Consider the following 15,911-nt stretch of genomic DNA (forward strand, 5'->3'; position numbering starts at 1 on the left):
GTCACAGGTTTTGGTAAACTGCCATTCACCTACACGATACAACTCAAAGGGGATGCAAAACCTGTGATACAGGCACTAAGAAGAGTACCTGCACCTCTTCAGGATCGTCTCAAAAACAAGCTAGACAGAATGACAAAATTAAAAGTAATCAGAAAGATATAAGAACCTACCAATTGGGTAAACTCCATGGTTTGTGCAAAGAAAAAGAGTGGCGATATTTGCATATGCACGGCTCCGAAAGATCTTAACAAGAATATCAGAAGAGAACATTACCAAATACCAAAGTGTGAGGAAATCACATCTGAGATGGCTGGTGCACAATTCTTTACGAAACTTGACGTATCTCAGGGTTTCTGGTAACTAAAGCTGGAGGAACAAAGTACAAAATACCGCACGTTCAATACGCCATTTGGACAGTACTGCTTTCTGAGAATGCCGTTGGCATAATTTCAGCATCAGAATTTTTTTACCGTGCCAAGGAGCACATAATCAAAGGCATTGAAGTTGTGCTTGTGTACGTGGACGATATCATTGTTTGGGGCTCAACCATAGAAGAGCACAATACAAGGTTGCTTAAAGTTCTAACGAGTGTCAGGAGTAATGGGCTGAAGCTCGACAAGCAAACATGCCAAGTTGAAGTAGCTGAGGTCACATTCCTTGATAACTAGCTCTCGATGCATGGCATTGAACCTGACAAGGACAAAATCTAAGCAATTCTCAACATGCCAAAACCACACAAGAAAGCCACCTTAAGGGTAATGGTATGATTAATTTTATATGGAAATTCATTCCAAACCTGTCAGCAAAAGCAACACATCTACGTGATCTCCTGCACAAGACAATGGATTTCACTTGGACTGAGCAACATGAGCAAGAGTGGAAGAAGCTCAAGACTTCACTAACCACCATACCAGTTCCCACTTTTTTGACCCATTTAAGCAGATTAAAGTGTCAACAGACACGTTGCAAGATGGTCTAGGAGCAGTTCTTCTGCAACTGAAGCATGACGATTGGAAACCAGTCGTGCATGCATCACGATCCATGACGACAACAGAGCAGAGGCATGTTCAAATCGAAAAAGAATGCCTGGGTTTAGTTGTAGGCTTGGAGAAATTCCATGACTATGTTTATGGGCTTCCAACTTTCACAGTGAGACAGATCATCATCCTTTCGTTAACATCATCAAAAAATCTCAACCAAATGTCCCCATGCATTCAGAGGTTGATGATGAAGTTACAACGCTATGACTTCAATCTCATCTACATGCCAGGCAAATATTTGTTCTTAGCAGATGCATTATCGAGAGCACTGATACAAAATATTTGTAGTGAAATTGCTGCACGTGTAGATCTGCACATCAATCTTATTTCCACATTACTACCAGTATCAGATACGAAACTACATGAGATCCAAGAAGAGATCAGGAAGGATCAAACACTCCAAGAGATGATGAGGAACATCAACTCGGACTGTGGTACTTCAGTTGAACACTGTAGGTATATGTCAGTCACTTTGCAAGAATGTACTAAATATGGTGCATGAAGGACATCTCAGGACTGAGAAATGAAGAGCTTGTGACTCTATTTACTGGCCAGGTATAAACCAGGATATTGATAGGATGATCAGCTGTGACACATGCCAGGCGCATCGTTGCAAGCAAACCAGAGAACCTATGCAAATATCTGCTGTAAAGTGTGGCAACACTTCGCAGGGAGGGGTCTCCCAGCACAACCAACTCATTGCAGATAACACCAAATTGGGTGGGAAGGTGAGCTGTGAAGTGGATGCAGAGATCCTTGATGCACTATCAATTACCACAAAGACGAGAATAGTGGAACAATCGAGGCTTTATTGAGCAAAGTTGTTGTGCCTCCTGCAGCTGGAACCAGAATAGCTGCAGCACAGGAGAGCACACACATTTATACGCCGCCTACTGGGCGGAGCCAGCAGACAGGGATTTACCCTTGGACCTCTAATATCCAGGCAGTGCCGTAATACATGTAATATGCTACTAGTGGTGACTACCACAATCCTTCAGTATGATTTGGACAAGTTCAGTGAGTGGGCAAATGAATGGCAAATGCAGTATAATTTGAATTAAGTGTGAGGTTATTCACTTTGGTAGCAAAAAGGATGTTCTTGCTCTAGAGGGAGTGCAGCGAAAGTTTACGAGACCGATTCCTGGGATGGTGGGACTGATGTATGAGGAGAGATTGAATCGGTTAGGAGTGTATTCGCTGGAGTTCAGAAGAATGAGAGGGGATCTCAGGCAAACCCATAAAATTCTAATAGGACTGGACAGGGTTGATGCAGGAAGGATGTTTCCGATGGTGGGGGGGTCCAGAACCAGGGGTCACAGTCTGAGGATACGGGGTAGACCATTTAGGACTGAGATGAGGAGAAATTTCTTCACCCAGAGAGTGATGAGCCTGTGGAATTCATCACCACAGGAAGCAGTTGAAATAAAAACATTGTGGGCCGGATTCTCTGTTCCTGAGAAGTGTTGGCGGCAGGGCAGGATTATTGGACTACCATGACAGCAAAACTGTCGCCACACCTGGACCAATTCAACCACCATTGAGGGGCTAGCACCAGCTCCAATTGGAACATGATCGATTCCAATGAGGAATGGTGCCTGATTTGCCGGGTTCGGGATTGGCGCTCAGGAGGCTGACAAGCTGCAGCTGCATATACACACTTCACTCCCCACACACACCATCCCAGCCAACAAGCTGGCAGCAAGGCCCGCGTCACCACATTTTACAGATGCCGAACTGGAGACCTTACTGGATACCGCAGAGGTGAGGCGGGTGACCCTGTACCCCGGGGGGTTGGGAAGGAGGCTGCCAGCTGCTGCCGTTCGCCATGCCTGGACACAGGTGGCAGAAGTTGTCAGCGCCATGAGCAATACCGCGAGGACCAGCCAACAGTGCCGAAAGAAACTGCACACACTTCGCAGGGCGGCCAGAATGAGTAAGCAGCACTGTGCCCCGAGCACCAACCCCCGTACCACACACTCGTAACCAGCACCCCCAACAAGAGGGTGGCTGAAGCCCCACCATGCACCACATGCTGGCACCCATACCCGCCATGTCCGGGTGACCTGGCCACTGAAGCCATCAGCCACCCACCCCTTGGGCTGCACGCATTAGACTGTCTAACACTGCTTTCTCTGATTCCACCCTGCCAAGAGTGGGAGAAGACTGGAGGGGAACCACTGGACCTGCAGCCCCTCACCGCAATGGAGTAGAGGATAGTGGATGCAGTCGGAGGACCCGAACTGGGCAGCACGGTAGCATAGTGATTAGCAAATTGATTCACAGTTCCAGGGTTCCAGGTTAGATTCCCGGTTGGGTTACTGTCTGTGCGGAGTCTGCACGTTCTTCCCGTGTCTGTGTGGGTTTCCTCCGGGTGCTCCGGTTTCCTCCCACAGTCCAAAGATGTGCAGGTTAGGTGGATTAGCCATGCTAAATTGTCCCTTAGTGTCCAAAATTGCCCTTAGTGTTGGATGTCGTTACTGGGTTATGGGGATAGGGTGGAGGTGTGGGCTTGGGTAGGGTGCTTTTTCCAAGAGCCAGTGCAGACTCGATGGACCGAATGGCCTCCTTCTGTACTGTAAATTCTATGAAATCACGATGAATTCTCTGAATTCTACGAAAGGGTAGTCGCTGGGGGGTGCGTGGCGAGGAAGTGAGACCCCGCACGTGTGTCACACCTCCTACCATCACCCCCACACCACATCCACCAATACCCCTCCACCACCACCCCTACACCCTGCTCTCTCACCACCACCCCTCCCCCACACACCCCAACCACCTTCACTTCTGCCTGGCCTACAATGCAATCAGGCACCTTGTCTTGTGTCTTGCCGGAGCTGCTGGATGATGAGGGCTCTCTTCTAGTGCCCGTCCTCCGCCGCCCCCAGCCACAACCCCAGATATCGAGCAGCGATGACAATGACACAGACTGGAGTCCTCGACACGCATCCTGTGACATCCCGGAGCTCGAGACTGGGGTAGACACTGACTTCCCGTCACAGCTGTCTCCAGCACCATCCCAGAGACACCTCGGTTGGGAAACTTAGTGAAGAGGCTCTTGGGACAAAATCTGGTGTGTACCACACACATGCTGAGGCACAAGAGGTAGATTTTACTAGGCGGTCACAGCCTCTGCCTCCTCCCTCTGTATTACAGTCAGCAGGTGTTGGTGAAAAATCAGGCAGTTTCCAAATCCACTCACAGGCCCAAGCCCAGTCCCCGGACATTACCTACAGACTCACCCTCTCTCTCTCCCCCGTTTCCCTGCAATCACCTCAGCAGCAGAATTACCCAGGTGCGTTCAGAGCAAGGAGGAAAGAGGGAAGAGGAAAGAACGCCCCTTCCCCAACCCAGGCAGCAGGTCTCTCGTTCCCTTTTCCTCTCCTTTCCCTCGGGCAGCAATCACAAAAAAGGAAGGGAATCAGCAGCAAACAAACACTCACTCTGGCAGCCTTCAGGGACCAGCAGTCACAGGACCACTCGTGGGGGAGCCGGTTAGATCATGGGAGGCCGTTAGATAGGCGATCTGTCCTGTTAACGATATGGAGATTGGCCTCAATTGGTTTCTCGCCACGTCTAGATGGGATCTGGAACCCACCAATGGGAGCGGCCCAGCTAGATTGGAAACCGATTAGCGACTGAGGTGGATCCCATTAGATCACGTCCAATAACTCTATGACTTGTGCACCATTTAATTTCCTTCCCATTGTTTACAACACAATCTAAATCCTATTGATGAGATTACTGCCTTGCAATCACTTCCATACATTAATTACTTTCTATGTACATCAGTGAGCTTGACATCATGATTTATTATTTGTTTTCAATTCAAATTTCGTAGAGCAGATTATTTGCATAACAGATGGGGCCAATTACTTCTTGTATCTTTTTGACCAATTTTCATTCATTGCAATGAAGTGATCAATTAATACAGGTCTGTGTTGTCACATACTACATGGAAAGACTTTCAGCAATTGAGGATTCCCAGGAGGAATGCTGCATATTTCATAACTCATATTGTGTGCAAACACAACCTTAAAGTCAGCCATCGTCACCAGCACTGGGCTGGATTCGCCTTGTCCCGATGCAGGCAACTAGAATCACGATCAGGCGGAAAATACCGGGTAATGCAAAAAAAAAATCATGATTTGCGCACAACGCCGATTTCCAATGCCATGCTCCGGTCCCCCGCTCCGGTCCGGCGTTAGTGAAGTACACGCCCCGCGTCAACCGCCCATGCAAAACCGTCATTTGCATTGATATGAATGTCACTTGCGGGTTTCTCCATCCCACCATGATGCTCCATGGTAGCATTGTGGATAGCACAATAGCTTCACAGCTCCAGGGTCCCAGGTTCGATTCCGGCTTGGGTCACTGTCTGCGCGGAGTCTGCCCATCCTCCCCGTGTGTGTGTGGGTTTCCTCCGGGTGCTCCGGTTTCCTCCTCCATGTGCAGGTTAGGTGGATTGGCCATGATAAATTGCCCTTAGTGTCCAAAATTGCCCTTAGTGTTGGGTGGGGTTACTGGGTTATGGCGATAGGGTGGAGGTGTTGACCTTGGGTAGGGTGCTCTTTCCAGGAGCCCGTGCAGACTCGATGGGCCGAATGGCTTCCTTCTGCACTGTAAATTCTATGATAAAATTCTCAGGAGGGAGTCACGCGGCCACAAATTGGTGCAAGTATTTACAAGCGAGGCCTGGGCGCCACGGCTGTTGAGGGGGAGCGAGCAGGTATGAAAGCTCTCTAAACGTGCCTGGCTTGCTGGGGGGCGTGACTGCCTGGACTGAGGGGAGTAGAGGTAACCAACTTGCTGCCAATTCCATGGACTCGGGGTGTCACCCTCGGGATTGGGGTGGCCTGGTACAGACCACCATTTCTGCAGAATGTGTTTTAAACTCACCCCTTTGGTGCAACGTGTAATTTACAGGCCCCTGGCTGTTCACGTTTGACTGCTCACCGCTACTATAAATGCTCAGAAAGTCTCTGCTCATGTGCCAACCCACCCGGCCCCCCTCCCCTTACCACCCCCATCTCTCGCCCCGCCCCCCCCCACCCAGAAATCCTCATATGGCAGCAGTATCATCAAGGGAGTGGCCGTGACCATGCTCAATATCTGGTTCACCAGGTATTGACACTCCTCAGAAACTGCAGAAGAGGCAGAGCTGACCCAGACCAAAGGATACTTTCACCATTGCATCTATAGCCCTCCCTGGCACATAGCTTCTCTCAGTGATACCAGTGAAACAATCAGCTAGCCCACGCCTCAGGATCACAAGCTGTATCCTCCTGGTGAGGATGGCAGCACCTATGCCACCTCCTCGCAGGCGCTATTCAGGAGAACGGGCCTAGTCTGCGGCCCACCCTGGGAAGAGGGTGTCCCTCCTCTCCTCAATGGCATTGAGCAGTTGGTCCACCTCAGGCCCCCAAATCAGGTGGATGAGAGTGTGTGGTGAGTGGAGTGCTGATAAGCAGCTCTAGCTTGTCTGGCTTTTTAACGCAAATTCCGGTCCCAGCGGCAAAGCAAGTTGCATGTGATTCAGTTCCAGCGGGAACAGATAAGGCAGGATTCTCTGATCTCAGTGCGTTCCACTATGACTGCTGGCGAGGAGGGAGAATCTGGCGCTCAGCCAAAACTCCCGTTCACAGCAGCAGGACTGGAGAATCCCATCGGCATGAATAGACGGAGAATCCCAGCCTTAGGGCGGGATGCTCCGCCGCGCCACATTTGACTCACCACGCCAGCGGGATGCTCCATTACGCCAGCCGGTCAATGGGGTTTCCCATTATGGTGCAGCCCCACGCCATCGGGAAACCCCCGGGCGCTGGCAAAACGGAGCATTCCGCAGGCAGAGAATCCAGCCCTATAGTCTCCCAAACGGAGAATCCAGTTTTCATATTCTTTCAAAATGTCACCCTGTAGCAGCCAAGCCATGGTACGCAAAATGGTGGCACATCAGTTTGTTTTTTGGTTGTTATTGGAACTAGTTCCACGGAAGGAGAAAGTACATCATTATATTTTGTTACTTTCATCTCAATAGTTACATGATTAATTGGTTATGCTGAGGACAAGTGATGTGCAGAACATGAATTTATTGAGCATGGCCATCCAGGATATTTTTACATAACATGCAGTGTTTTGGTCAAAGGTTGTGTAGAATTGTAAGCAATTTGTTGCAGGTGTTATGGGCCAGGGTTTAGAGAACACCAAAGTGTATCATGGAGTTCACCTGACCCATGACTTTGAATAGATTGTGGTTATGGGGAGCGCAAGGGCCTACTTTACAGGTGTGATGCAACAGAAATCTAAAGTACTTTTAAAACAAAACCATGTTTATTTATTAATCCAGTTAACACTTTATAAACCCACAGTAAACATCTTAACAATTATCAACACCAATAATCCCCACAGATACAATATTCTATAAGTCACCCTTCATAACTTTCCTAACAACATCCATAAGTCCATAAGACCCTTTTTACAGAAAGGCAGCAAGTTTAAATTCTCTACAGAAACAGGTATTACTTTGAAATCACCCAAATGAACATCCTTTAGCTTGTAGAGATATCCATACACATCTGCTTGCTTTCCCTGCAGCTCTCCACTCTGAAAACGAAACTAAAACACACAAACACACACCAGCTTTTAGCTCAAAGCGAAAGTAAAAGCAAAGTCAAAACTCAGCTCCACCCACACATCACTGCAGCTATTTGATAAATATTGATTTCTTAAAGGTACTCTCACATGACACATGTTATTACCTCATACTAAAATACTTGCCCACCACGATTCCCAAAAAGCAATACAAACCTCCATCACACAAGATCAAATACGAACACAACCATTATTATTAATGTTAAAATCCTTTGGTTTTGCCTGTTTTTGTTCATGGACTAAATTCTCTGTTCGGGAGATTATGGGCTGGATACTCTGACTCTGAGGCTATGTCCCCACTTGGACGTGGGAACGGTGGCGTTTTACACCAGAGAAAATGTCGCAAAGCAGCCACCAATTCCCCGTTTTGCTGGGGGCTAGCATGTAACTGCACTGGAACAGCTTGCCTAGGGGTGTGGCTCGAACTGCAGCACATGTCTTCAGTATCATTGCCGGAATGTTGTCAGGGCCCATAACTACTGCAACATCCAATGTCATCAGCAATTTCTAGAAGTCATATGGAATGAATCGAATTGGCTCAAGAATTTCACCTGTAATGGTGAGGACCTCATGGTGACACCGAGATGAATCAGCCACCTGGCATTTCTGAAGATGACTGTAAATGCCTTGTGTTTTTGCACAGATGTGATGGACTCTGAGACACTGAGGACGGGTATGTTTGTAGAGTCTCCTCCTCCAGTTAGTTGTTTAATTATCCAACACCATTCATGACTGGTGGGTTTGGTGCTGTGGGGCAGTTAATCAAGTGGAAGAGTTTTAGGTGGGGACCCAGCCACGTTTCCACCACTGCCCTAATCATGTCCATTCCAGGAGGGTCAGCTGGATGTCCTTCCACCACCACCACCAATTGAAGCCCTTAAGTGGCCAATTAATGCCACTGCCACCATTGGTATTAAGGAGGGGTGATGGTGTGATAGTATTGTCTCTGGGCTAGCAATCTGGAGACCCAGGGTAATGCTCTGGTGACCCGGGTTTGAATCCCATTTCAACAGATGGTGAAATTTAAATTCAATAATAATCTGGAATTAAAGTCTAATGATGACCATGAAACCATGTCAATTGTTATTTAAAAAAAAACATCTGGTTCACTAATATCCTTCAGGGGAGGAAATCTGCCGTCCTTACCTGGTCTGGTCTATATGTGACACCAGATCCACAGCAATGTGGTTAACTCTTAAAATGGCCTCTGAAATACACTTAATTCAAGGACAATAAGGGATGGGCAATAAATGCTGGCCCAGCCAGCAACGCCCTGATCAAATAAGAGAAGCTGGCGGATAGGCGCCTCGCCACATGTGGAGCCCAAGAAGCAAACCCTTTTGGGGATGCTTGAAGGTGACATCAGGATGAGGAAGCCTACGGAGAGCCATTCCTCTGCTTTTACTGACAACCCCTCCCTTGTGCCCCCAACCCTACAACTGTCCTCCCACAATTGCTCACCTGGGCAATCATAGGCCTCAGATAAGTACCAGCAGCAGCCACTGTCTCCTCAATGAAGAGCTGAAGGCCTGTGACTCGTCAGAAACTCCTGATGGGTGGGACTTCTGCCCTGGTGTCCTTGACCCTGGTGAAGGCCCACCTCAGATATGTTCCTAATTCACATTTAATTCAGTGGGCCTTCCCGAAAAAAGACAATGTGAGGCTTTTGCCTGCTCACTGGTTGGCAAGCGAGACCCCTGGCACCTCTATTAATTGTTGCCTGCAGTGTGGCACAGAAATCACTGATAGGTCATTAATAATTTAGCTTAATGATTATGACAATAATCAAACATCTCTCATGGCCCTTTTCTCCTTCTGCTGCAAGCTCACAAACTATAAGATTTATTTAATTTCACATTTAATAACCTTGGCAGGGTGTGACCAGCCCGGGTCTCTTTCCCCCTTGCCCGGCCCCAGGAAAAACCCAGAATTCCCCTTTAGCACACAAACCCCGTATACACACCCACACCCCAAAGAACCCTCATTCCGACTGAAAGTTCCATTTCTTCCCCAGTCCAAATATATACAAAATTGGCTCCTTTAGCCCATACACCAGCACACAGTGAAAAAAAAATTCAGTCATGAAGCTACATCGGTACATAACCATTTCTTAAATCTGCCACAGTCCTTCTGCCTTCGCAAACTCCTCCGCTGCTTCTGCTGTCCCAAAATAAAAGTCCTTGACCTTGTAGGTTACCCTCAGCTTCGCTGGATATACAATGCCGCACTGCACCCTGCTAATGTCCAGTGCCCTCTTCACCCGGTTGAAGGCAGCCCGCCTCCTCGCCAGCTTCACCGTAAAGTCCTGGTATACACGTACGCCAGCTCCAGCCCACTCCACCACCCGCTTCTGCTTAGCCCAGCACAGGACCTTCTCCTTTACACTGTACCTACGGAAGCACAGAGTCACTACTCTTGCCGGCTCACTCGCCTTTGGTACAGGTCTCCACGACCGATGAGCCCGATCCAGCTCAGATCGGGAGGGATCCTTCCCCTCCCCCATTAGCTTTGCCAACATCGTGGCAAAATACTCTGTCGGCCTCGGCCCTTCAACTCCTTCGGGCAGCCCCACAATCCTCAGATTCTGTCGCCTGGATCTGTTTTCCAGGTCTTCCATTTTGCCTCGCAGATCCTTATTGATCTCTATCACCTTCCGCATCTCCTTCCCCATCGAGGAAGTTGATCACTGTGCTGCAGTAATGTCTCTTCCACTTCCTTCAGCACCTCGCCTTGCTCCCGCACCTCCGCCACTGCGCTCGCCACCGCCGTCCTCGCCGGGGTAATCGCCTCCTCCACCAGCACTTTCAAAACCGCCCCCATCTCTTTCCTCATTACTTCCGTATGTTTTGCGATGTAAGCAATGCAGCCTCCCCTGGTGCTGCAGCCTCCATTTTCTTTACTGACCCCACGGTGACCTTTCCACTCCCCGACGGACTTTCAGCTGCTTTTTTCATGGCCGTCTTCGACATTTCCCTTCCCTGTGCTGTCTCCCGACTTTTGCTGCCTCCGCTGCCCTTAGGACCGGGCGTTAACTCCCGACAATGCCGTTCCCGAACGGGAGCCTTCCAACGCGCGGCTGCCTCCCGCCCGCCATCACCAGACGTATCTGTACCGCCATTTCATCGCCTTCTCTGCATAATCTATTCCACAACTCTATTAAACTTTTAATGAAGCATTTGACCAGAATTCCCTCCTTACTCATCACCTCTTTATTTTAAATCTGTATCCCATCTCATTTTAATTATGCATACTGCATCTGAGAATAGGTTCAAATGCTGTTAACTTTATTGTAGCATGTGAAATATTAGTATGTCACGACAGAGTAACAATATCTAGATTGCTGGGCAATGGGATCTGAATAATTGAGGAAGACAGTCTTATAAATTTTAAATGTCATTGAATCCTGGAAATCATTTGGATCACAAGCTTTAAATATTTGGATTAGGATCAAATTTGTCTGATATCAGATGTATCCTGTTTCCCACAAACAGGACCAGAATCAACACAAAATTGAATTCCTATTTGCCGGTGTTATGTACAGCAGTGAAGGTTTCTTCTGTGTTCTCTGGACCTAATAAATGTCACCACAGTCTCAGAGACTGCTCTCCCCTTTGAGAACTAACTGGTGGTGATTTAACCTGAGGATCATCACACCTCAGGCGTGGGGCAATTTGAGAAGGTGGGCCCTTCATAAATAACCTCAGCCAGTACGGGAAATGAACCTGTGCTGCTGGTGTGTGGCTTCTGCATTACAAACCAGCTGTCCAACCAACTGAACCAACAATCACTCCGAAAATGACAAGAGGAAAGCTTGAATGGAACAGGGGATAGTTAGTCATCTGGTATACTTTGGATGCCTACTTCTCCTGCTTTTGAGACCCCATAATATAATTAGAATCATTTCGAGAATAGCAAGTGCATAATAATGGCTTCACAATTCAATCTCTTCCTGAGATGAGGTTTATGTTTGTGTGAAATCCACAGTTGACAGGGTGTCTTTCATTCGTTTTCTGTCTTGTTAACATTTTAGAGAATGAGAGCCGATCTTATTGAACCATTCAAAATCCTTAGGCAGCAAAGAATTTTGGCCAAGTCCAGCGACACCCGCATTATTTTTTTAAAAGGTGCATCTCTCTGGAAAATCAACCCCACTGTATCATACATTGTAGACACCAATGTTGTAAGATTTAGAGGAGACCAAAGTACATAGTGTGCACAGTAAGGTGGCTTGGCTACATGAACACTGTTTGCCAGTATTAACCAGACCATTACAGAACATGCAGAGGCAGACTTACAATGAATCACACTGTGCCTCGGTATTCATTAAAATCAAGAAAGGTCAGTTAATATGAATCAACATTCTCAATCTGGCAGTCAAAAATGAAGAAAGTTGAAGGTGAGGCAAGAGGACGAAACTAGGCAAAAGGACAGTATGCCATTTTACTTTAGAAAGTTTGAAGTATTGGACAGTGCACGCACTGCACACTCATCCTCATCCGCCAACATATGGGTGAATTATCTGATTGCTTAGGCTTGCCAATTTCCAGGGAAACCACATCGCCTGAAAAGGTTGAACAAGAAGTGGAATCTGAAATGGCAATGGAACTACAAGATATTTCTCCTGTTGAAGTGAGGGAAGAAACCTACCCTGAAGGGAGGTATGGCCAAAATCTATTCCATTGGCTGTGATAGAATATTTAATTCTAAATGTTGGAGGGAATAAACAAACTGAGTCTTTTGAAACCCGATCGATTTCCAACAAAAACGGCTTTCATCAACATGCATGAGGAAGAGCAGAACCCGGAGCTGTAATTCCAGCTTGCTTCCGAGCTACTCTACTCCTCAAAGGTTCTTACACATTCTTATACCCTTTATTGTGATATAAGGTGTTACATTTACATTAGGTCATCATATTGTTTCTTTGAATTTGTTACAGTTCTGTTTAGACCACATTATGCGGTTCCATTGTCTTCCGTGCTTTAACTTTAATTGTTTTCTGGACATATCCTGTCTACCTGTTTACATTATCAAAGCGTTGTGTTTATCAAGCCATTTTCGATGGCGTTTCAATTGTCCCCAATTCCCTGAGTTTCCAGAGGCACAATGGCTCCTCCAGACATTTTGGAGCCTCGCTAAGCGGTATCGATCCTCTTACTGTTGCTGTAGCGTCGGAAATCTCTCACCTGTGGTGCAACCGTGTTCATTCCTCTCCTGCTGCAGCCCACACTCCCTGGGTTTGCCCTACTATACTAAATAAGCCAGAAAACATAGGTAATATGGAAAATTTGAGAAATTAGTTTGAGGTTGGATGCCGAAAGCAGTTTAGAAGTCTTCATACATCCCATTTTCTGAGTGTTAAGAGAGGTGGGATGACGGAAATTAGAAATTGGTTGATGTTTTCGGAAATCTCTAAGGCAGTCTATTGTTATATTTGCAAATTATTCCTTGACCCAAGTAAAGGGAAACAATCATTCGTTGATGGGTACTCTTACTAGAGAAACGTTGGAAAAGATATGGCTGATCATGAAACTTCCAAAGCTCATATTAAAGCTTGTCATGATATGCAAAGATGCAGCTAATGAACACATAGAATAGGACACGACCAATGAGCAGTCAGGATACTCAGGGGTGGTATCTCACTATGAAAGGCTTTCACACCCCGCCTCTTTCCACAGACCAATATCTACAGAGTGAGACAGGGTGTATCCTCAGCATCACACCCCAGCACGTGGCTTAGAGCAAGGCTGGTTCAGTTAGACTGAGTTACTACATTTAGATTAGCCGAGAGTCGAACTCATTGGGAACTGTGCTAATAGTTCAATAAAACACATTGAACTCACTTCAAAGTCTGGAACATCTTTTACTCAAAACTGCATCAAGTGGCAGCTTCCAAAGTGGCTATTCCAAATTACATAACACAACAAAGCTATGTGTCCATTCATTCAAAGATGTAAATTATTTGGAAGAATTGATTCTGCACATGGGGCTCAGTTTGAAAAGGAGCGTTTTTACAGAGGTAAGTTCTGAGACGTATTGCTGCCACAGTCATACTGCTGTCCTCTTTGGGACCATCTCTAAGAGGGCAGTCAACACAGAGAAGTAATTTTTTACCCTCCTCGAATATCTCAGTGAGTTTGAAGTGCTGGAATATGCTGCAATCATGCTTGGAGCAGGCACTGGGAAAACATTTGACGATTAAAGGAATTTGTGACACCAGTTAGTCTGCTCGTGCAGATGCTGTTTTGACTTTGAAAATTAACTTTGCTGATATAAAGGAAACCTTATTCGACATAGCTACACCAAATTCGGGAAAAAACATGTGTGAAAACAAGCAAAATTCTTAGCAGAGAAGTTTGAAAAGTACCGGGAATCGTTCTCGGCCCTGGGTAACTGTCCATGTGGAATTTGCACGTTCTCCCCATGTCTGCGTGGATCTCACCCTCACAACCCACAGATGTGTAGGGTAAGTGGATTTGTCACTCTAAATTGGAAAAAAAAGCATTGGATACTCTAAATTTATAAAAGAAAAAGTTTTATCATAGAAGTTCAAAATGACTATAGCGTGATCAAAGATGCAGGAAGTTATTTTTTGATGAGATTAGAGACAAAAAAATCACCTTAAAAGGGAAGGAGAAGATCACAGATGAGGCTGCCAAGTGTATTTGTGACACAATAATTGTGCGATTGCAGAGTAGAAGTGCATCTCTGTTGATTTATTGCGCTTTTCGACAGAAGTTTGGATGAGAATGCTTAAAGCCACTGCAGTAAGAAATTAAATGAATTCCACCATGAGGACATAGACACAAATCTTTTCGATGATAAAGCGTAACAATTCATTCACTTCATCGATAATGATCAGCTCTGTACTTTGAGATCACCAACTGATTTGTACAGACTTGTGTGCGATGGTTTGTAGGCAACCTTTCCAAATGTGGAAACTATTCTGAAAACATTTAAATAGTACCTGTCATAAGTGCTTCGGGTGAATGTTCTTTCTCTGTATTGAAAAGAGTTAAAAATTATTTAAGAAGTATGATGAGTGAGAAACATTTGACAGGTTCAGCAGTATTGATGATTGAAAGTCTGTCTTTTACCTACAATGATGTAATTGATGATTTTGTGAAGAAAAAGTATAGAGAAAAGCATCTGAATTGCCATACCAACGAGGGATGAAGCAAAAGAATCTTAAAAATCTACCCATCTTTCAAATTCTCTTGTTTAGGTTCTATTTTTTTAAATGGACAATTATTGGTCTGATATAATGGTTGTAGCTGGTCACATGCTGGTAGTTCTATCCATCTTCGCCCTCAAGACTGGCCCTCAGAAAGTTTCTTCTAGGATAAAGGACGGAATCCTGCAGATCCAGCCATCGATAATGGACTTTGACTCACTGGGCACTCCACTCATGTGATCTTACGGCAATAATTTCTTTGATTTTGTGAGAGGAAGTAAGGAAGTTAACTTTTAAAACTGAATGAGACTCTGAAGTATACTGAATAGCAGCGTATGCATCTTATTGATTGGAGTATTTGCTCCTACACTGGACTGGCTTATTCTGCCCTGCAGTGACTCCACTGTCTGATTTTTCCATCTCGTTGCTCATCAGCAAGTTCCTTGTCTGCTCACCTCAAGACTCACATCTCAGTACTGACCATTTTCACCATCATTCGGACAAGAGGGAAGCTTGGATTTCAGTTGAGCAATTATTCATACAGACATGCTTTTAAAAAAGCACTAAAGCAGTTAAACAGAGATCAATTTGTGTATTTCTGTGGCTTGGGCCTTTGCGTCCTGTGGGGTGAGGGTGGGCAGGTCAGGAGGGACGTGATGACCATGGGGAGAGGCATAATGTCATTGGGAAGAAGGGCAGCACAGAGACACAGTGGTTAGCTCTGTTGCTTCACCGCGCCAGGGTCCCGGGTTCAATAGCCGGCTTGGGTCACTGTTTGTGTGGAGTCTGCACATTCTCCCCGTGTCTAAGTGGGTTTCTTCCGGGTAATCCGGTTTCCTCCCACTGTCCAAAGATATGTGGGTTGGCAGTGCCCAAAAGTTAGGTGGCTTGCTGGGTGACAGGGACAGGGTGGATGTGTGGGCTTAGGTAGGCTGCTCTTTCAGGGGTCGGTGTAGACTTGATGGGCCGAATGGCCTCCTTCTGCACTGTAAATTCTATGATTGGGGGGCCAGAAATTAAAGTGAGCATGGGCCCCACAAAGTCTAAGTCCG

General features: G+C 46.3%; 1 protein-coding gene across 1 annotated transcript in view; it reads right to left on the minus strand.

Annotated features, from left to right (window-relative positions):
• Window positions 1–14,310: 14,310 nt before the first annotated feature.
• elovl4a (ELOVL fatty acid elongase 4a) overlaps window positions 14,311–15,911 on the minus strand; it is a 108,939-nt gene continuing 107,338 nt past the window's right edge. The window contains exon 9 of the mRNA XM_038799312.1: window positions 14,311–14,447. Within this exon, the coding sequence (XP_038655240.1) occupies window positions 14,326–14,447 (122 nt within the window). The 3' untranslated portion in view covers window positions 14,311–14,325. The remainder of the gene's footprint in view (window positions 14,448–15,911) is intronic.

The sequence above is a fragment of the Scyliorhinus canicula genome, chromosome 6 (genome assembly GCF_902713615.1).
Source record: "Scyliorhinus canicula chromosome 6, sScyCan1.1, whole genome shotgun sequence".
NCBI lineage: Eukaryota > Metazoa > Chordata > Chondrichthyes > Carcharhiniformes > Scyliorhinidae > Scyliorhinus > Scyliorhinus canicula.